At 39.5% G+C, this 22,166-nt stretch overlaps 1 protein-coding gene and 1 pseudogene across 2 annotated transcripts in view; both read right to left on the bottom strand.

The window, feature by feature from the left end:
- Positions 1 to 276: 276 nt before the first annotated feature.
- Positions 277 to 2,134, bottom strand: LOC101963666 (enolase-phosphatase E1-like; annotated as a pseudogene).
- A 6,678-nt stretch (positions 2,135 to 8,812) lies between these two features.
- Rbak (RB associated KRAB zinc finger) overlaps positions 8,813 to 22,166 on the bottom strand; it is an 18,352-nt gene continuing 4,998 nt past the window's right edge. The window contains exons 3-5 of one of the 2 annotated variants that reach the window (XM_005340033.5): positions 16,228 to 16,354; positions 15,879 to 15,974; positions 8,813 to 15,076 (exon numbers count right to left, since the gene is read on the bottom strand). In XM_005340033.5, coding sequence (XP_005340090.2) covers positions 13,188 to 15,076; positions 15,879 to 15,974; positions 16,228 to 16,354 — 2,112 coding nt within the window. In that variant the 3' untranslated portion in view covers positions 8,813 to 13,187. Of the gene's footprint in view, positions 15,077 to 15,878; positions 15,975 to 16,227; positions 16,373 to 22,166 lie in introns of those variants that run through there. The other variant, XM_078023634.1, reaches the window with a different exon arrangement.

Raw genomic sequence — 22,166 nt, 5'->3', positions numbered from 1 at the left:
TGTAACTTTTCTAACTTACCATTAAACAAGGGCAATGAATTGTTAAGAATGTCTCTGAAGTATTTCCAGTATTTAAAATAATAGGACTGAATAATTTTCAAAACTAAGTTCCCATTTTGGTATAGGATTTGATAGTCATAACACATTTGATCTGTATTCTTCTATCAACTACACTTTGCCCTCATTGTGGGTTAGTGTTAGGGTCTCAAACTATTTCTATATAGAAAGCATCTTTAAATAAGTTTCTTCACTGAACTTAAGACTTTTTTTCCTCACTTATGTGCCCATGAAAATTAATGAGCATACACATACATATACTTGCATACATATGTACGTATAGAAGTAAGTTACTTTGCCATTAGAATAAAACTAGACATTAGGGGGACAACTCTGAGAAACAGTTGGTCTTCTGTGGAAGTCTTCCTCTATGCTGAGGAAGGCAGGTAGAGTTCAATGAAGGATGTGATGAGGCTGTAGGAAGTTTTCTCATCATCTGTCAATCCTGCATTGCCAGGTCTCGCCACCACAGCTACATGCACACCTGCTTCCTCAGTAGCACTGGCCTCTAGAGGAACAACTGTTAGAAACAAGATGTTGTTGGTTGAGCCTCCAATGCTGTTTGCAATCTCTCTGTAACTCTCACTCTCCACTGTGTCCAATTTTGGTATCAAAGTGACCATCAAAAAGCTCAAGAATATTTCCCTCTGCAGAATGCCCAAATAATAGTTTCTGAGCCTCTACACTTCCAGAAGAATAGACATACACCTTCCTTCCATCTTCTCTCCACTTCCTGACGGCTGGAACTGCATCTTCAAAAGAACTCTGCTTTCATTGTCCAGTGTGAGTGCTGCCCTCCACATGTGGCCCTGCAGTTGTTTGTGCCGAAGTCTGGCTTGGCACAATTCAGGAGCCACTTGTCAAAAGAAACTAACTTTATTTTTAGAACCACACACAGCCAAACAAAACAGCTCCAGGGAAAAACCCTCAGAGCCCAACTGCCACCACCGGCTTCCCACAAGCCTCTCACCCCCACACCAGCCTCTCAACCTCCCACACTCCTCCTGCTCTTGAGGCCGATTGGCTGGGTTGCGTGGGCAGAGCCAAAGAAGTCACCCAATGAGCAGCTCCGTGGAGGAGCCAATCAGCTAGATGTTGCTGGGGCCGCTGTGAGCCAATCATCAGCTGGTAGTCTGAAGGGCAGGGAAACAGCCCAATGAACATCACCACAGAGGAGCCAATCAGCTAGATGTTGCTGGGGCCACTGTGAGCCAATCATCAGCCGGCAACTGGAAGTTTGCTGGCAGCTGGATCATCAGCCGGCAGCTGGAAGTTTGCTGGGGCCCCTTTGGCTGTGGCTCTCAACAGTTTGAGTGCTGTAGTCTTTGGGTCCAGAGACATCTGCCAGCACACATTATCTACTGTTGAGAGCCACAGCCAAGGGGCCCCAGCAAACTTCCAGCTGCCTGATGATTGGCTCACAGCGCCCCAGCAACATCTAGCTGATTGGCTCCTCTGCAGTGATACTCATTGGGCTGTTTCCCTGCCCTTTCAGACCATGGTGCTGCTCATTGGGAGACTTCTTTGGCTCCGCCCATGCGACCCAGCCAATCGGCCTCAAGAGCAGGAGGATTGTGGGAGTGGAAGAGGCTTGTGTGTTTGTGTGAGAGGCTTGTGGGAAGCCGGTGGTGGCAGTTGGGCTCTGAGGGTTTTTCCTGAGGAGCTGTTTTGTTTGGCCTGTGTGGTTCTAAAAATAAAGTTTGTTTCTTTTGACAAGTGGCTCCTGAATTGTGCCCAGCCAGACTGCGGCAATCTATGACAGCCTGGATTACCTGTTGTAGTTCTTCGTCCCCATTTCCAGATGCTGCAGGGATGGGAAGAGCCCCATCCAGGTGGGCCTCTTCTTCAGCCTCTAAAGATTGACATCCTGCTGGCGCTCCTCTTCTTCCCAATGTGTCTGCAGATACTCTTTAACATTTTCTTTGATGTAAAGAAATAAAATGTCCTTCACGAAAGCAATCGGGGTTGTGGTACCTTCGATATCTAACAAGATCACAGTGACTTCAGTGGGCACCGAAAACACGACCATTTCCCTCCCGGATGTTACCATGGAAATCGGAATGCTGGTAGGGAGGGTGGAGGGCTTCCTATAGCCCCACAGCAATCTTGGAGGTGGCCACCGCCTGGGGCCTGAAGCTCACAGGAAAAGATATCTCCGTGGACTAGTTGACAGGACCAGCGTCCAGGGGCCAGAACTCTACCAGGCAGAGAAGCAGGCCCAGACCTGCCACATTGGTTTTTAAAATCTCAGTGTAGTCAGATTTATCCACATTTTCTTTTATGTCTTCTAGGCTCTGTGTCATTCTTTTTTTTTTTTTTTTTTTTGTTCTGTATTTTTATTTTTGCATTCAGAAGAATCTTTTTTTGTTTTTTATTGATTTTTAAAATAAATGACAACAGAATGCATTACAATTCTTATTACAAGTATACAGCACAATTTTTCATATCTCTGGTTGTATATAAAGTATGTTGACACCAATTCATGTCTTCATACATGAACTTTGGATAATGATGTCCATCACATTCCACCATCCTTGCTAACCCCCTGCGCCCTACCTTTCCCCTCCCACCCCTCTGCTCTATCTAGAATTCATCTATTCCTCCCATGCTCCCCCTCCCTACCTCACTATAAGTCAGCGTCCTTTTATCAGAGAAAATATTTCGCATTTGTTTTTTGAGATTGGCTAACTTCACTTAGCATAATCTTCTCCAACGCCATCCATTTACCTGCAAATGCCATGATTTTGTTCTTTTTTAATGCTGAGTAAAATTCCGTTGTGTAGATATGCTATATTTTTTTAATCCATTCACCCACTGAAGGGCATCTAGGTTGGCTCCACAGTTTAGCTATTGTGAATTGTGCTGCTATAAACATTGATGTGGCTGTGTCCCTGGAGTATGCTGTTTTTAAGTCCTTTGAGTATAGACCGAGGAGAGGGATAACTGGGTCAAATGGTGGTTCCATTCCCAGATTTCCAAGGAATCTCTATACTGTTTTCCATATTGGCTGCTCCAATTTGCAGTCCCATCAGCTATATATGAGTGTATCTTTTTCCCCACATCCTCTCCAACACTTATTGTTGTTTGTCTTCATAATAGCTGTCATTCTGACTGGAGTGAGATGATATCTTAAGTACTTTTGATTTGCATTTCTCTAATTGCTAGAGATGATGAACATTTTTTCATATATTTGTTGATTGAGTATATATCCTCTTCTGAGAAATGTCTGTTCAGGTCCTTGGCTCATTGGTTGATTGGGTTATTTGTTTTTTTGTTGCTTAGCTTGTTGAGTTCTTTATATACCCTAGAGATTAGTGCTCTATCTGATGTGTGAGGGGTAAAAATTTACTCCCAGGATATGGGCTCTCTGTTCACCTCACAGATTGTTTCTTTTGCTGAAAAGAACTAAATGAACATTTGCAACGAATCCCAAATTCAAACCTACCTGCAATGTGATGGCATTAAAAGGGGGGTCTTTTGATAAGATGGGGTCCCCATGAATGAGATAGGCATTTTTATAAGCACAAGTCCAGAGAACTCCCTCACCACATGCTACAATGTGACGACACACTGGAAAGTTGGCAAAGGGCAACCTGAAGAGGGTCCTCCTCAGAGTCCTGATCTCAGCCTCCCAGCCTCCGGAGTTGTGAAAAATAAATGTTTATAAAGTCACCAAGCTGATGGTACTTTGCTCTAGCAGCCAGAGGGACATAGCTCTAGATGCACTGTCTCGCTTCCGATCTGTGAGTGTTCTCCAGAGTCCTTGGACTCCCAGTCCCCCTCCAGGCTTCCCAAAGCCTTGTCTGCATAGAGTAGGGAGCACCAGCCAACCTCACTCCCTGTCCCAGTCCATCTCCTCCAAGGGCTCTGGGCCTCTCTCCAGGACAGCCCCATGTAGGGGTGGCACAGGAATCTCCTTGACATAGGTCCCATCTCTGAAAATCATTGTCTTCAAGTCTATTTGGGGACTTGACTGTGGCATCAGTGCGAAGGGGGAGACCTTCATCATCTTCTGCTTTCTCCATGCCTCCAGCTCCTAAGGGGCAGGTACTCAGGAACAGCCCTCATGGGTCCTCCCCATGTGGCCTCAGGGAACCCTCTGTCCTCACTAACCATGGACTCTGCAGATGTAGCCCAGCACATTGGTGGGAGGTTGATGTCAGGATGGACAGGGTTGCTGCCCTAGCCATCCCAGCATCTCCCATGGTTTTGTCCCCAAGCTTCTATCTTATTCCCATCCCTGCCTGCCAGGGTACTCATCTCTGAGCCTAACTTCAGCATCGGAGCCAGAGAGCACAGATCCCAAGACCCCAACCCAGACCCCTGCACCCAAGGAGAGGCAAACCTAGGCTACAGAGCACAGCCAGCCCAGAGCTCCGGGAACACACAGAGAAGGACACAGCCTGCCACTCAGCCTAGAATGAGGATCCAGGACCTCAGGAGCCCAGCTCTACAGCCTGTAGAGCCACCAAGGACAAAACCCAGCTATGTGAGCTTGGTCCCTCCAGCCAAGAAGCCACCCTTCGAATCTGTCAAATATCTCATAGGGACTGTCCTGATTCGGGTCTTCAGGTAGTCCCTCATCATTACCTCCCGCATCCCTTTGTTCTCCTCTCAGAAGTAATTGCCTTTAATAAAATGTGTGCCTGTCCTCCTTTGATTGCAAACCTACAGAGCTCTTAAATGGACTGGCTGGAGTCCTAGCCAGCTCAGAGGATGTTTCTGCAAGGAATGAACAGGTGTCAATGGTGCAGTTCTGCATGCTGCCACCAGAGGGCAGGATCACCCCACACTCATGGGACCATGGTGGGCACCCACAGGTGAATGGAAGTCTTCTTTTCCCCTGGGTTGGTCACTTTTCTGTACAGAGAAACTCCATTATCTGCTTGGGAGTAATGTGTGAGGACACCTTTATCTCTGGCAGCTCAGCAGTGGGAGGGGCTGTTGTGGTTTCACCTTCGGATGGAACCCAGTGCCTCACATGTGCTAGGCAAGTGCTCTACCACCAAGCCACAACCCCAGCCCAGGGAAGCTACTTTCTAATGAAGTCTGTGTGTTTATTTTGATACTTCAGCTGTGCTGACTCCTGCAAGTTCAGGGATTTTCCTATAATGGGGGTAGGGAGCATCACAGGAGACAGCACCTAGACATGATGGAGTCCGGGAGGTCAGAATCTGGGGCTGGTGGGGTCAGGCCAGGAATTGAGAGGAGACAGTCTGGTTGGCCAGGCCCTGGAAGCTGATCCTAAAAGAAAACAACACTGTTAGATGGAAGAAATAAATTTATTTCTAAATGGTGCTGGTAGTGTTCTGGTGAGGGCATATGTCTGTCCCCTGCCAGGGCATGTGTGTCCACCTCTATCCCCTACAGCAGCGTATGCAGCCAGGAAGGGACAAGAAGTGGGTCTTGGGAGTGGGCGGGGAAGCCCCAGGACCCCTGCCTGGCAGGTCTTCTTAAGGGGTCCTGTGGCTCTCAATGCCTTTCACCCAATCAAGGGTCTTCTCAGCTTCTAGGAGGCATCGTCGCATTAGCACAGAGGACAGCCAAAGTCCACGAGCAGGTTTGGGTCCACTGACATGCCTCTGTCTCCTCCAGCTTGGGCTCCTGGTGAAGAGGGACAAGCTGGGTTTCCTGTTGCTGACCACAAGAGATGCAGTTCTCCAGCCAGGACTCTGCATGCTCCGTGTTGTGACAGTTCCCGGAGAGGTACCAAAGTCCAGGAAGAGAGAAATCTGTCCCTGCCCACAGCAGGTCTTCTGACTCTATTCGCTGAGCCCACCCTGGAGACTCATCTGGAAACTCACCATGTCCTTACCCTACCCTGACCCCATGGCAACAGCTTAAACTGAACCTCCCCCAGCATTGGGCCGGCGTCCCCAGCAGTCCTCTGAGTCCCTCACTTCAGTTCATTCTCCATTCTTTTTGCGTGTATGGAGTATATTTATACTAGCTGTTTGAATGTCCTTGTCTTTAAAAAAAAACATTTTTAGTTGTAGATGAACACAATACCTCTATTTGATTTATTTTTTTATGTGGTGCTGGAAATTGAACCCAGTGCTTCACACATGCTAGGCAAGTAGCCACCATCCCAGGCCCTTAATGTTCTTGTCTTCTGATATCATTTTGTCATTGTTGGGTCTCTATTAATTTTTCTCCTCATTACAGGTGGTATTTTTCTGCATCTTTTGCCTGCCTGGCAGAAATGCTTTTTTTTAAAAATTGAAAACTAGGTATTTTGAATTTTATGCTTTTAGGAGCCAGAATTTTTTTTGGTATTAATTTAAATGTTTTGAATTTGGAATGCATTTAGTTTACTTGGAAACAGTTTAATCTGGCTTGCCTTTAACTTTTTTTTTTTTGGTAGTTGTAGATGAATGTATGCCTTTATTTTATTTATTTTTTTGTGGTGCTAAGGATCAAACCCAGTGCCTCACATATGCTAGGTAAGCGCTCTGCTGCTGGGCTCCAGCCCAGCCTACCTTTAACTTTTTAGGCAGGGCCAGAATACTTTTCAGAACTAATGGAACCCAATCAAATCCTTCTGAGTCTTAAAGCTGTAGCTGATGAGATTATGTGTTCCTGATGTTGGAAGATGAAGGGTTTCTAGCCTTGTGTGAGCTCCAGAGATTTCTTTCTGCCCTTTCTGGGAAGTTTCTCCATATCAGGTAAGTTATGGAATTCAGAGCAAATCTCTGAGGCTCAATGCAGCTCTGTCTGGTTGCATACCCTGCCCACTTCTTGAGTTCCCAACTGGAACTGAACTCGGGGAGACCACCTAGCTGTTTGGTCAGGGATCACTATTCTGTTCCTATTGTTTAATGCCTGAAAGCCAAGATTTTTGTCCAGTTTTATAGTTGCATACAGCAGGAGTATACAACTGGTTCCTGTTATTCCATAATGGCTTGAATGAAAGACAAAAGGTCCAATTTTTATCTTTTAGGCAGACTATATCTTTATAGTGGATTATACCTTAGGTATTTTAAAATTTCACTATATGATTAGGTGCGGACATGTCTCCTGTTTGGAGCACCAACTCCTTTTCAATCTGAGGCCTCCCCAACCCCTCCTATGAAATTATCACTATTTCCTTCCCTTTACTTTTGAATTTGGAGACTTCTCCCTTTAGAGACTTCCTCGTTGAAATCATTACCTTTAACCTTTTCACGTCACATTTCCGAAGCCCTCTGATAAAACTCTTTGCTATCTACAGTATTTCCAGCTCATTAACCATAGGCTGATCTACTGAGTTTTTATTGGTTAGACATTTTACTTTTTAACCACTTATTTCTACACCACATTACCAATGTCATTATTTTTTTTTTGAGAATGTTTAGCCTAGGGGGTTCAGTTTGTTCTTTTATGACTAAATTCCTCAGAATTTTGGTTATTCTTGCCAGAACACATTCTTTATCGGGAGCTCTGCAATCTTGACTGGAAGAGCCCAGCCCTTTTCTTTTGCCTGGGGTGGAAGAAGGCCAATCGTGTTTCTGCCTCTTAGAATGAGTTTATGCAGGACACATATGGCTCCAAACAGCATCAGTCTGATTACCTGTTCACTGCTTCTGACAACCATGCTGCCAGAGGAAACCCCAGCCCTTCCTTCTGTTGCCTGAAAGCTTTGCTCCTGCAGTGCAGGGAAGCTGCTTCAGGCTGACCACTCTACCTGCATTTGCTTTATCCGATTCTTACTCCTGCCAGGCTCAGGTCATCCTGGAAGCCAAGCTAAGTGCTTGGATTTCTTTTCCACTGTTCATCAGGTTGGGCAACATGTGACCTAGAGGCCACATCTTCCTCTACAGAGACCATCACTGTCCCATCTGCCTCCCAGAGGACTTTTGACATTATTTTCACTCCATGCTCTTTGTTCACAAATTGGCAGTTCTAAGGGAGATTGCCAAATTGACAGAAATCACAGGAGTTTAATTTCCATAATATGAAAGGGAAATCTTTTTTGTTATGATTGCTTCTTGACCAAGAATGTGGCTACATTTTTTTTTTTTTTTTTGGTGGCCTCCACAGGATTGAATTTGGGGAATATTGCAACACCACTGGGCTGCCATATACTTCCCCTTTCTGAAGAGCTTGTTTTCCCCATCTATCAATATAATTTGAGATGGATTAAGGAAGAGTGGGTGAGTTTTTGGTCTCAGACATGTCATCTTCCATTCATGTCATTTGCATATTTGTAGAGACAAAACTGACTTCAACTGACCCCAAGTGGCTGTAAAGATGGGAATGGATGGGGACAATCTCACAATGAAATGAACAGGATTTTCGTGGTGGGGAAGGGGGAGAGCCTGGCTTGACCAGATGCTTAGTGGTTATGACCCATGGAATGAGAACAAAGTTAGCCACTGTTGGGAAGTCATACCCCCAAGATCCACTCGACCCCTTTTCTCTTCCTCTAGCAAGTAATGCATTATAATCTCACACTTCAAACTTGATCCACTATGAAAAATGCAAAATAAAAACTACATCAAATGTCATTTTGCTCGTGCTCTTCATAAGCTTAGGCAAGTGATTTTTAAAAAATGGGCACAAACTCTTAAAAATTGCTCGTTTCTTTCACTTCTGTTTGTGCTGTTAATAATATCAATTTACCAAAAAGGTTAACAGAAAACCTTTTAAACATTTCATCAAATCAAACTGACCATTATTTATATTTACCCCCCCACCCACCAAAAGCTCAACTTTTTTTGGTAATGGTTAAGATATATCTCAAATTCAGAAATTTGAAAAACAATTTGACAAAATATGAAATGGTACACATTAGCTTCTTTATTGAAGAGGCAGCTCAGATTCATATTATATATGCAAAAGTGTGGAATGACAAAATATGTAATGACCATTTAACCTTTTCCTTAAAATATACATCAAGGTAAGCTTTAAGGACACCGTGTAGGAAATCTTAGTAGACACCTTTAAAACTACTATAGAGTATTTCCTACACAGAATTATGCAAAATCTACCATTTAATTCCTGTTATGTAGCATATTCACATACATTTAGAAAAATATCTTGAAAGAGTGAACTAGCCATTTGGTTTACAAAAAAACTTTTTATCAAAGTGTAATATACATGCAGAAAAATACACATCTTAAGTAAATAGCTCAGAACAGACATTCAGCACCCAGATTGAGAAACAATTATCAGCACCAGATAAACACCCCTATTAAACACTGGCTGAGGCTATGGATTTCCAACTGCATAGACAAATTTTGCCTGTCCTCATACTTTATGTAGCATCATGTAGTCTACTTGCATGTCTGGACTTTTTATTCAGAATTGTGAAATTCAGCAACATTGCTCTGTGGACTTAAAAGTTCAATCATTCTCAATGCCCTACAGTATCTTGCTGTGAAAAAATACCACTTTATTCAACTTAATTACATCTTAAGATAATTCTGGGGTTTCTTGCAGTTTCATAGTATGCATATTCAAGCATATGTCCTTTGGTGGACACACATGTGCATATCTGCCTGACCTGGGTAAGGGCTATACCCATGTTTAGCTGTTAAGTGCCAACTTTCCAAAACAGTTTTTATCAGAGAGCAATTTCACTAGTACAGTAGAGTTCCTGTTGCTTACGTGCTTACTAAACCTCGTGCTTTCTCATGCCTTCAATTTTAACCATCTCAGAGGGTGGTAGTAGTAATATTATTTAAAATTTCCATTTCCCTGATTACTAACAAAGCTAAAATCTTTTCAGGGTTACTGGTCATCTCTGGATGTTGTTTTTTGAGAAGCGGACAACCAGATCTTTTGCCCATGTTCCCCTTTGTTCCTTTATATTCCAGAGAAAACACAAGAAAGCCACAGGATGCAGGGCAAATCCTGTCCCCTGTGCTTGTGAATAAAGCTTTACTGGGAAACAGCTGTGCACGTTTAATTATGAAGTATATTTGGCTGCTTTCATACTAAATAGCAACTAACAAATAGTTGGGCAGGTATGACAAAGCCCAAAATATTTACTGATTCCTCATTTTTAAAAAAGTACCCACGCTTTTTCTACTCAATTGTCACATATATGAAGACACATATATCTTGTACATTTTAGTTTCCTATTCACCTTCGTAATGGTGTCTGATAACAAGTTCTTAAAGTTAGTATATTCAAATTAACAAAACTTTTATAGTTTAATGCTTTTGGATCCTAAGAAAACTTTGCTTAATCTAAGGCTTTAAGATTCTGAGGTCTTATTAATAAAACATACATTTCATATTTAGATCTATAAACTATCCAAAACTGATTTCTCCGTTTTGTTAAAATTATGCAACTTGATGGGAAAAAACCCATTTATTGGAAAGAATAACCTTTTCCCCAGTGCACTTCTCCATCATTTTTGCACAACTGTGTATGTATGGGTCTATTTCTAGAACCCCTATATTCTGTTCAGTTGGTGTTTCCTTTGTGCCAGTATCACACTATCATAATTCAATGGCTTTATAGCAGGCATTGGTACAAGGGAATAAAAATTCTCCAGTTCTGTTTTCCAAGACAGCCTTGACTACTATTGGCCCTCTTGACTGTTCATACAAACTTTCAAATTAGCTTGCTAATTTCCATTAAAGAACTTTCTAGGATTTTAAGATTGCACTGAATATGATTTAGGGAAAACTTTATCCTGAAATCTGCAAACAAAATACATCCCTCTCACTGTGCTATGATTTTTTTCCTAGATAAAAATTCTTGAAAATGTTAAATTTTCCCTTAGGCACTTGAGGATTTTTTAAGTGGTATTGCTTTTAAATTTTTAATTTTATTTGCTGGTATAGTGAAAGAGAATTTTTGCAATATGACCTCAGGTTCAGGGACCTTGCTTTTTTTTTTTTTTTTTTTCCCCAGAGCTGGGGATCAAACTCAGGGCCTGATGCATGCTAGGCATGCACTCTGCCACTGAGCTACTTCCCCAGCCCTCAATTTATTAATTCTATCTCTCAGAATATTCTATGTGCAAAATCCCATTATCTGAAGAGGTTTTACTTCCCTTCCAATCCTTATGCCTTTGCTGTACTTGCCTTACTTTCCTGGCTAGGTCGTCCTACATAATGTTGAATAAAAATTGGAGACAGTGAATATCCTCATCTATATTTTCATCTTGGGAGAAAATTTCATTTTATCACTAAGTATGCTGTTTGTTGTAGTTTAAGTTATTCTTTATCCAATTAAGGAAGTTCAATTGTATTTAGCCAAGATCATAGTGGATATTAATTTTATCACATTTATTTCCTACATATCAGACCACTTTTCTTCATGTGATCACAGTTTTTTTTAAATTTCTTCTTCTTTATTTTTTTGGTGGTGCTGAGGTATTGAAACCAGGTCCTTATGCTTGCTAGGCAAGCAAACTACTAGTCATCAGATCCTCACTTTTGAATATTTAGCTACCTTGCATTCTTGGAGTATGACATTGCTAGGAATAAATTCATTTTCCAGAACAAATCCATCTCCATTTCTGTAAACAAGTTACAGAAATCCCTCCACACCTGAGGTTTTTGGGATCAATTACAGTTCAAAAACATTAAATGAAAAATTTTAGAAATAATTCCTAAGCTTTAAGCTGTGTAACACTCAGTGATTAACTTGCTCGATCATGCCTGGGAAGTGAATCATTGCTTTGTCCAGTGAACCACAATGCATATGCTACCTGCAGCCATCATGGTAATCACATAGACTGTTAGCAGTATCAAAGTACCTATAAGGGTTTGGTAGTATTCACTGTCTCAGGCATCTGTTCAGGATCATGTCCCCTACTACTATACTGGCAATTAGAGTGGAATTGTCACTATTGGCTTAGAATAATCAGGATTTACTATCTATGCCATATAAAAAAATAGTGGGTAGCCAAACACTTCTAGCAGGAATGAGGAAAGAACACTTAAGTTAATGAACCAAAAATTGACTGCTAAAAACTCAGAGATTTGTTCTGAAATACTGGGAATAAGAGTAAAAACTCAAAATGATGCCATATTTTGATGAGATAAAAATGTGGACAAAATTTCTGAATTACATAATACTGGCACTTGACATACCTCAAAATCTGTGGATTAGAAAACAAGAGTGGTATATGGGAGTTGGGATAGTTTGTATATACGAACGGTGCAGTTTCTCTTTCACTGAAACTTCAACTCCAAATAATGAATGCATAGTTTATCAAGTGTTTTTAAATTTTCTTTTTCTTTTTTTTTTTTGCTCAAGTACAGTTGAAAACTACAAAAATCACTCTCCCCTGTACTGATGAGGCAAGCATTCACTAAAATCCCACTTGCAAATTCATCTAAAGAATAGAAAATTTGGGGTGGGGATGTAGCTCAAGCGGTAGCGCGCTCGCCTGGCATGCGTGTGACCTGGGTTCGATCCTCAGTACCACATACAAACAAAGATGTTGTGTCCGCCGAAAACTAGAAAATAAATATTGAAAAATTGTCTGTCTGTCTCTCTCTCTCTCTTAAAAAAAAAAGAATAGAAAATTATGTACTTTTTTATTTTGTAACTATCAAATATTATCTCACTGACAATATGTCTTAATAGTACATTTTGCCATTCTAATACTCAAGAAATACTGACTTTTCATAAAATCACGCAAATCCAAACTTGCATAAAATTGCATAGAACTACCATTAAACTGCATTTTAAAACATGATAATAAATGCCATATATTTATTTAATGCTATTGTCCTCATGATCAATTAACTCTTAAGGATTTTTAAACTTCATTTTATGCAATGAATTCAAAGCTGAGAGCTTCTGGTATCTTTCCTATAAACACTTGTTTCTACATTAGAAATATGGCTTTTGGCATTACAACTTCCAAGATAATGTTTTACACATTCATCATATTGACATATTTCTCCTTAGTATGATTCCCTGATATGTAAATACACTTTAAATCCAAAATAAATATTAAATATTTGTAAAATTCCTCCTCTGTATAAGTTATCTGGTGTCCCATGAGCTGTATGGTCTTGCTGAAGGATTTGCTTTTGTTGCACTTTTAGGGATTCTTCTTTGAAAATTCAGATTAAAATGGATCTAGCAACTCAGTGCATTTCCCCATTCAGGAGCATGAACACTCAGATGAACAATATTGGATTTCCCATATTTATTTTTCTAAAAATTGAGATTTTACTTCAGAGGTTTTCCACATCAAGTACATTCATATTCCCTCTTTTATGAATTCTCTGATGGCTATTGAAGGCTGATCTGTGGTGGAATTTTTTCCCACATTCATTACATTCATAAGGTTTCTCTCCTGAATGAGTTCTGTAATGTACAGTGAGGTATGACTTCTGAGAAAAGACTTTCCCACACTCATTACATTCATAGGGTTTCTCTCCTGAATGGCTTCTGTAGTGTACAGTGAGGTTCGACATTCGAGAGAAGACTTTCCCACATTTACTACATTCATAGGGTTTCTCTCCTGAATGAATCCGATGATGAATAGTCAGGTATGACTTCTGAGAAAAGAATTTTCCACATTCGTAACATTCGTAGGGCTTCTCACCCGTGTGTACTCTTTGATGTCTAAAAAGGGATGAGTTATGGGAGAAGGTTTTCCCACATTCATTGCATCCAAAGGGTTTCTCTTCTGCATGACCTCTGTAATGTATGGTGTAGTATGACAAATCAGAGAATGATTTCCCACATATATTACATTCATAGGTTTTCTCCCCTTTTGGAAGTGACTGGAGCTCACCGAAGGCTGAATTTTCAAGGAAGGTTTTCCCACATTCATTACATTCATAGGGTTTCTCTTCTAAATGGGTTGTATGATGATCATTGAGACATGGAAGCTGAGAGAACTTTCCACATTCACTACACTCATGGAGTTTCTCTTCTGTGTGTACTTTCCGGTGCCTAATGAAGGCTGAATTTAAATTGAAAGTTTTGCCACATTCAGTGCACTCATAAGGTTTCTCTTCTAAATGACTCCTATAATGTATGGTGAGGTATGATACCCGAGAAAAGAATTTCCCACATTCACTACACTGATAGGGTTTCTCTCCTGTGTGTGTTCTCTGATGTGTAATAAGAGTAGACTTTCGGTAGTAGGATTTCCCACACTCATTACATTTATAAAGTTTTTCTCCTGTGTGCGTTCTCTGATGGTCACTGAGGGCTGACTTACGGGAAAAGGACTTCCCACATTCGTTACATGGATATGGCCTCTCCCCTGAATGGTTTCTCTGGTGTAGGGTGAGATGTGTCTTTTGACAGAAGGTTTTCCCACACTCATTACATTCATAGGGCTTCTCGCCTGAATGGGTTCTCAGATGCTGTGTGAGATGCAACTTCTGACAGAAGGTTTTCCCACATTCAGTACACTTATAGGGCTTCTCCTCTAAGTGTGATCTCCTATGTACAGTGAGGGTTCCCTTTTGACTAAAGGACTTCCCGCATACATTACATTCATAGGGCTTCTCTCCTGTATGAGCCCTCTGATGAATGATAAATTTTGACTTTTTGCAAAAGGACTTTCCACATTCTGTGCATTCAAAGGGCTTCATTTCCATCTGTGACCTCTGATAGGCATTAAAATTTGACATCTGGATGAAATCTGGTCCAGAATCATCCCATTCATAGGGCTTCTCCCCCATATAAGCTCTCTCATGAGCAATGAAAACAGCTTCCCTGTCTAAGGCTTCCATGCACTCGTATTCAAAGGGTTTCTGCAGAATGTTTTCTTCACTTTGACAACAGGTGTCCCCATTTTGACTGAACTCATAGGATTTTTCTCCATGACAACTTTTCCCACATTCATTACACTCATCAGTTTTCTTTCTGGCATAGCTTCCATCACTACTAATTAATTCTGAAATAGATTCTAAATTCTCCCCACAGGAAACACAACTGTGAGCATTTATGTCTGAAAGAACACAGTGTGTATCCACATAAGTTTCATCAAATGCATCTCCTCTGTTGTCCATCAGGGTTTGGCTGTGCACATCACCAGCTTGCCTTGAATGTTGGTTTTCATCTTCTTGGATTCTCTCAACTATGTCATCAATTTCCCAGACTTCTGAAAAGGAACAAGATTAAACAAACCATGTGAATCTGAACAAACAACCAACAAAATGGGAGCTGATTCTGGTTTTAGGGTCAATCTCCACAAATAAAAATAACCGAGTGTATATGTCTCTTTTTCTTTGTGATAGAAAATGCACATACACATAGGGGTGGGGTAGAAGGACATGGTGAAGGAAAAGGACAGGATAGGACTCAGTGCATTTAAAAATAAAAGGAATTAATTCACATTAAATATAAGTACTTTATTACTATGTAGTATAATGTGTAAAACTTCAGTAATAAAGATGAAAGAAACTCAAGACATGATGAGCGAGAACAAAATCATTGAAAAAGTGCTGGAGTTAGGTAGAAATGAAAGGCCTTAGAGCAAAAGAGGTCAGTGGAAGACAAGAACAATGCGAAGAATATATTCAAGTCTGGATTATGTTAAGAAGAAACAGATTATAATTTATGTTAAATTGCAAGCTGTCACTTCATTCCAATACTACAACTTACCTAGACCCTTCCCAAATCTTTGTCTTTCTACACTGCACATACATCCATACAAACACTCTAAAAGCACCAGTTTCCTCATGCTTGGAGATAGTCCCATAACCAGGGATTAGAACAGTCTATGACACAAAACAAATGCTCATTAAGTTTAACCATTAACATTATTTGAATTTACTGGCATAAACTCCTCAAACCAATCATGTCCCTACCATAATACTTCCTTAATTATCAAATTCCTAAGCTGCACCTAGGACATTAACAGGGATGACCATTTTAAAAAACTGGATACTCTATTTACTGACCTGAATGACTTTGAGAGGGGAAGTCATCTTCTATTGTCCATGGCTCTTCTCCCTGCTCCAATTTAATGATCACATTTGGTTTGGTTACATCATACCCTGTTAATAAGAAGTGAAGAAGGACTCAGACTAGCTGGCTGTCTTTAGAATCTATGCAGTGTAGGATGACTTGCCTCACAAGCTGCGTAACAAAATGCCCCATCTTTTTTACCTTATAAAAATTTTTTACCTCTCAATGGAGAAATAAAGTTACAAACATTCAACTTAGGCCCAAAAGGAAATAAAAGATCTTATTCAAATTCAAAGACAAAATCCTTAAATTGAAAGTGTTGAGAACATAAGCTGTCCTCACCCACAGAGACAAGGTTGCTGTAGTTCTCCAACATCACATCCCTGTATGTCATCTTCTCTTCAGGATCCAGCTGCTGCCACTCCTCTTGAGTGAAGTCCACAGCCACATCTTTGAATGACACTGGCCCCTGCAGCGGCACCAAATCAAAACTGGATGATGTGGAACAGAAACACAGAGACAAGATCTTCCCAAGCTCACTGGTAAAGTTAACTACAAACACTGTATACCTTATTTTATATTTTGAACTGTGAAAGAAATACAAACTTACTGGAAACACATTGCCTTTGAGTTCTTGAATATATAAGAAACAAAAAAGCAAAATTAAAAATCAAGGTACAACCGAGTTCCCATTTTACCACTGAACTATCTGAGTTTTCAACAATACCATTCCTGCTCTCAAAAGGATGACAGCCTAATGAGGAGATGACTTGTACACAAACATGCATTTTGCTCCTTCTCACTTCCTTCTGTTTCCTTTGCTGGCTTGTCCTTCCCTTCTCCTGGACCCCTTCACGGTTTAGCAACCGTGACACAGGCCCTGTCTCTTTCCTTCCCATCACTATTCTGCTGCTCTTGCCCAGTTCCCACTCTTTGATCTTTTGCCTCTTTCATCTGCACAGCCAGCTACTTTTGGCCATCTGCAAAATGAAGTTGTTTACCTCTTTCACCTTATTTCAAAATCTCATTCTTGCAGCAATATGTACTTTTTGTTTGAATGAATAACCAAAGGTATTATAGAGTGATGTGTGCAAGTGGTGTAACAAAAGGAAATCAAACTATTTTTAAGTTTATGCTCTCAGATTAGGCTTTACAGATTTGGTTAATTTGAAGCCCCTAAGTATGAACCATGTACCTAAATTGAGATGAAAAGATGACGATGAAGTCTTAAATACCAATGGCAAAAACTGAAGCAGCATCAATGTTTAAAAGGTTGGTGTAGAACAGGCCAAAAGACACCAAGAAGGTCCTTTCCTAAGGACAGCTTTTGAGACAATAAGGGTCGACTGTAATTCAAGAGGGTAAAGTGAATGTACACAATTACTTTCCTGCCTCAAAAAGAAACAAAAAAGCCCAAGTCAAACAGAAAAAAAGAGATTCATTCTCCTAAGAGCAGTGGAACACAGAGGCTAGGAAATTAGGAATTTTTCCGAGGACATCTTTGAGGTCCAGAGAAGAGTAAAAGACAAAAAGAGCCTGGAGCCATGAGACACAACTTTATACAGAGGCTAATGGGCTGCAGCCAAAGCAAACAGCAGGTTCTCCAGTAGAGCCCTTAAGAATCTCCAAATCCATGGCAGGCCTAGGGCTCCTGTGGGTAGCATAATGATTGGCTGAGTAGCTCACATGGTGATCTGATTTAAGCACACTTAACAGCTAGATGAATGGTGGATCTGATAAAAACCCTCTGGATATGGCAGTACAGAGACATGGCAGGGTATATAATAACAGACGTCTATCACTAGGACAACCATAAATGCACTGTCCAAAGAGAAAACTTCTGTCTGGGACAAATGATAAACATAGGACACTTGGAATATAAGGGCAATCCAAGATTGTTCCAGGTAAACCAGTACATACATATTCAACTCTATCCATATTGGATATGGATTCTTTTTCCCTAAAGGCAGACTCTAAAAATATATTCTCAAAGCAACAAGTCTCAAAGTTCTCAAAGCAACTTGAGCAAATTACTTAGTACATAAAGACTGGATTGTTGAACTGCTTTAAAAACTATCATGTAAGAAACTTGATTAACAAATGGGACACAAAATATATAATTTACAACACAAAACTGAGATCCAACAGGTTCAATATTTTCATAAATAAAGAACAAAGAGGATAAACAAAATAAATAACTAAAGACAAAATTGAAAATGACACCCAGGCTGAGGAAACATGTAAGCCTTCTCATCAAAAAGGGCCTCTAATTTACAAACAAGAACACTGGGGAGGAAAATACAGAGATCCAGAAATTTCCTGATAAAATATCTTAAAATAGAGGTCTAGGGATGTAGCTCAGTGGAAGAGCACTTGCCTTACATGGGTAAAGTCCTGAATTTGATCACTAGCACTTCTAAGACAAAACGAAAAACCTAAAGTTTAAAAGTCCTAAAAGCCAAGTATGGTGGTGCACACTTGAAATCCTAGTGACTTGGGAGGTTGAGGCAAGAGAACTGCAAGTTCAAAGCTAGCTTCAGCAACTTAGTGAGACCCTGTCTCAAATAAAACATAAAAGGGGCTGAGGTAAAGCATCCTGGGTTCAAATCCTAGTATGAAAAAATTCCTAAAATGTTATCAGGAAAAAAACACACTATTAATCCTGGTAACTGACATTCTACTTCTCATCTGATAGAATACAATGAAGAACTGCCCACAAATTTAAAAGAAAAATGTAAGATTTGGAACCTAGAACTGTACAGTAAGCCAAACTATTATTTAAGCCTGTGGGCACTTTAAAAGATACTTTCAGAAAAGCAAGACAATTTATTACCTAAGAACATAATTTCTTTAGAACACTCAAACCTTAGTGAAACATCAGCAAGCAAGGGTTTTCAGTGTTGTTGTAAGAAGCAGATCTGGGGGGCTGGGGATGTGGCTCAAGCAGTAGCCCGCTTGCCTGGCATGCATGCGGCCCGGGTTCGATCCTCAGCACCACATACAAACAAAGATGTTGTGTCCACTGAAAAAACTAAAAAATAAATATTGAAATTCTCTCTAAAAAAAAAAAAAAGCAGCAGATCTGGGGACTGCAAACATATAAAAAGGCAAGTACTCAGTGAACATGTTACATTCTATTATAAAATATGCATTAACCCCAAGAGGACATCCACCGGTGCAGCCACAACTATACAGGACCCCAGAATGACCCCCTAAGACAGCAAAGGTAGAGCTGCTACCTCAAGCAGAGCATCCAAGTTTATCCACAGGTAAGAAATTAGCTGACAAATTCCCTCATAGAAAGTAGATTCTTATGGAGTAAGTTATTTTAGAAGGCAGTGGTACTGTGGGGGTTACAATAGATATCAACAGATAACATAAAATTATATACCAGTATCATTTGTCAATATAGCTAAAATAAAATGCTAACAAACAAAATCCAATACCAGGTTTAAAAAATATTATAATTACCAAAGAGGACTTATTTTAAGACTATAGGTTAGATAAGCATATAAAAAAACTATGAATATGGATTATAATACAACTAAGAAAACTTTTATATCTCCTGAAAAAGCCTGATAATACTTAAAATGCACACCTGATTTAAAAACTCAAGAAAATAGAAATCAATGGATACTAAAATCAACATTTATACACATACATTAAGACACAAGCATACTCTTACACCCTAATATGCACAGTATATACACATACACACATATGTATCAAACACAAGCACATGTATATACTACTAAGTTCACGCACATATATATAAATACACATACACATTTATGCTTCAGTCCTATCAGTACCAAAGTAAGGATTATTTAATGGGAAAACATATACACACTCCCAGTAAAACCAGGAACAAGGTTAAATGCTCATTATCTCTAATTAGAGAAGAGAAAATAATTAGAGGAATACAACTGATTAAAACAAAAACTAATTCTATTTGTAGATGACATAAAAACTCAAGGGAATCATTGATGAAAACTTTAAAATACTCCTGAAAGACAGTGAAGTAGACATGGACAAATGAAATGTTTCTTGCTTTGGTGTAAGTAAATTTAATAATACAAAATTTCTGTTACCCTGTTATTTTATAAATATGAGATCTCAACAAAAAATATCAAAAAGCCTTTTCTTAAAAAGAAATAGCTTATGAATAAAAAAATATGGATATCTAAAAAAAAGCCTTTTCTTGGAACTAGACAAGCAAATACTAAGGTTCACATAAAGAAGGAAAAAACTGAGAATAACTATGAAAATATTTTAAAAAGTTACAAAGGGGGCCTAACACTACTGGATTTCTGGATTTAAAACAATGCCTCTATGATTAAAATAGTTTGGTAGGGCTGGGGTGTAGCACAGTGGCAGAGTGTGTGCTCAACACATGTGAGGCCCTGGGTTCAATCACCAGCACCAAAAAAAGTATGGTACTGGTACATGAGATAGATCAATAAAAAATAAAATTTAAAAAAATATAAAAATTAAAAAATCATGGTTACGTGATAATGAGAACATCTCAAACCACTGAAGCAGAACTGATTTTTAATAAATGGTGCTATGGCTGGGTGTGGCCTGGGTCCCCCAAAAGTCCATTTTGATTATAATCTTGGTCCTATTATCGTGACACTATTGGGAGGTACTTGAATTTTGAGAGGTGGGACCTAGTGAGTTCTTAGGTCACTGGAGATCAGAAGACACAGTGGGACTCCAGTCTCACACATTTCCCATTTGGTGGCATAAGCTCTTACACACAAGCACCTATACCATGATGTGATGTAGCCAAAAACGAGCTAGTGCCAGCATCACACCTTGGTCCTGCAAAACTGTGAGCTAAATAATAAATGACTTTTCTCTTTATAAGTTGGTTACCTCCAGTATTTCTAAAGTTGACAATAAAATGAAAGACAAGTGATAACCATTTTGACATGGATTAAACTGCACTCATACCTTACACCAACCAGGCGAGTGATCTAAGTGTTAAAAAAAAAAAAATCAAACCATACCAAAAAAAAAAAAAATAAATAAGTGAATTTACTAAAGGAGAAAAATGGAAGTATACTATTGTAGGCTTCTTATATTTTTAAGTAAAATGGTGTATTTCTATAAGATAAACTATTGATAAAGTTGCACACCATAAATTCTAAAACACTTATTAAAGTAACAAAGCAGTATTATAGTTAATACCCAACAAAAGAAATAAAATGGGATCGTAAAATATAATCAAGGGGCTGGGAGTGTAACTCAGTTGCATATCACTTGCCCAGCACCCATAAGGCCTTGGGTTCAACCCCTAGCACTGCAAACAAAACAAAACCCCAGTCAAAAGGAAGATTAAGAAGAAAAAGGAAACAATACACGGCAAATAGAAAACAGACAATAGACTATAACTTAACCAGACACAGCAATAATCACATTACATGTAAATGGTCTAAACACCCCCAATTAAGAATTGTCAAAATGGATAAAAAGAAATAAGGTCCAACTCTAGGTTACCTATAGAAATACACTTTAAATATAAAGACAAACAGGTTAAAAGTAAAACAATAGATAAGATATACCATGCCAACATTACTATAAAGAAAGCCAAAGTGGAGCTGGGGCTGGGGCTCAGTGGCAGAGAACTTGCCTTGCAAGTGTGAGGCACTGGGTTTGATCCTTAGCACCACATAAAAATAAATGAATAAAGATATTGTGTCAATCTACAACTACAAAAATATTTTTTAAAAGAAAGAAAGCCAGCCAAAGTGGCTTTTTAAATAACAGATAACATTTCACAGCACAAAACATTGCCAGAGGTAAGGAAGGCCATTTCACAATATCAAAGAGGTTAATTAATCAAGGACATAAAAATCTTGAAGGTGTATATATCTAATAAAATACATTAAGTGAAAACTGATAGAACTGCAAAGAGAAATAGACAAACCACAGTTGCAGGAGGAGATATCATGTCCCCTTGCACAATCAGTTAGGATAAAAATGCCTCATTCACAATAGCCTCAAAAAACATAAAATACCTGGGAATCAATCTAACAAAAGAAGTGAAAGACCTCTACAGTGAAAACTACAGAACACTACAGAAAGACACTGAAGAAAACCTCAGAATATGGAAAGATCTCCCATTCTCCTGGATAGGCAGAATTAATATTGTCAAAATGGCTATATTACCAAAAGCGTTATACAGATTTAGTGCAATTCCTATTAAAATCCCAATGACATTCTTCATAGAAACAGAAAAAAACAATGATAAAATTTATTTGGAAAAAGAAGAGACC

Source organism: Ictidomys tridecemlineatus, chromosome 10 (assembly GCF_052094955.1).
Source record: "Ictidomys tridecemlineatus isolate mIctTri1 chromosome 10, mIctTri1.hap1, whole genome shotgun sequence".
Taxonomy (NCBI): domain Eukaryota; kingdom Metazoa; phylum Chordata; class Mammalia; order Rodentia; family Sciuridae; genus Ictidomys; species Ictidomys tridecemlineatus.
The sequence above is the reverse complement of the archived record's forward strand: the minus strand, read 5'-3'. Positions and strand labels throughout refer to the sequence as shown.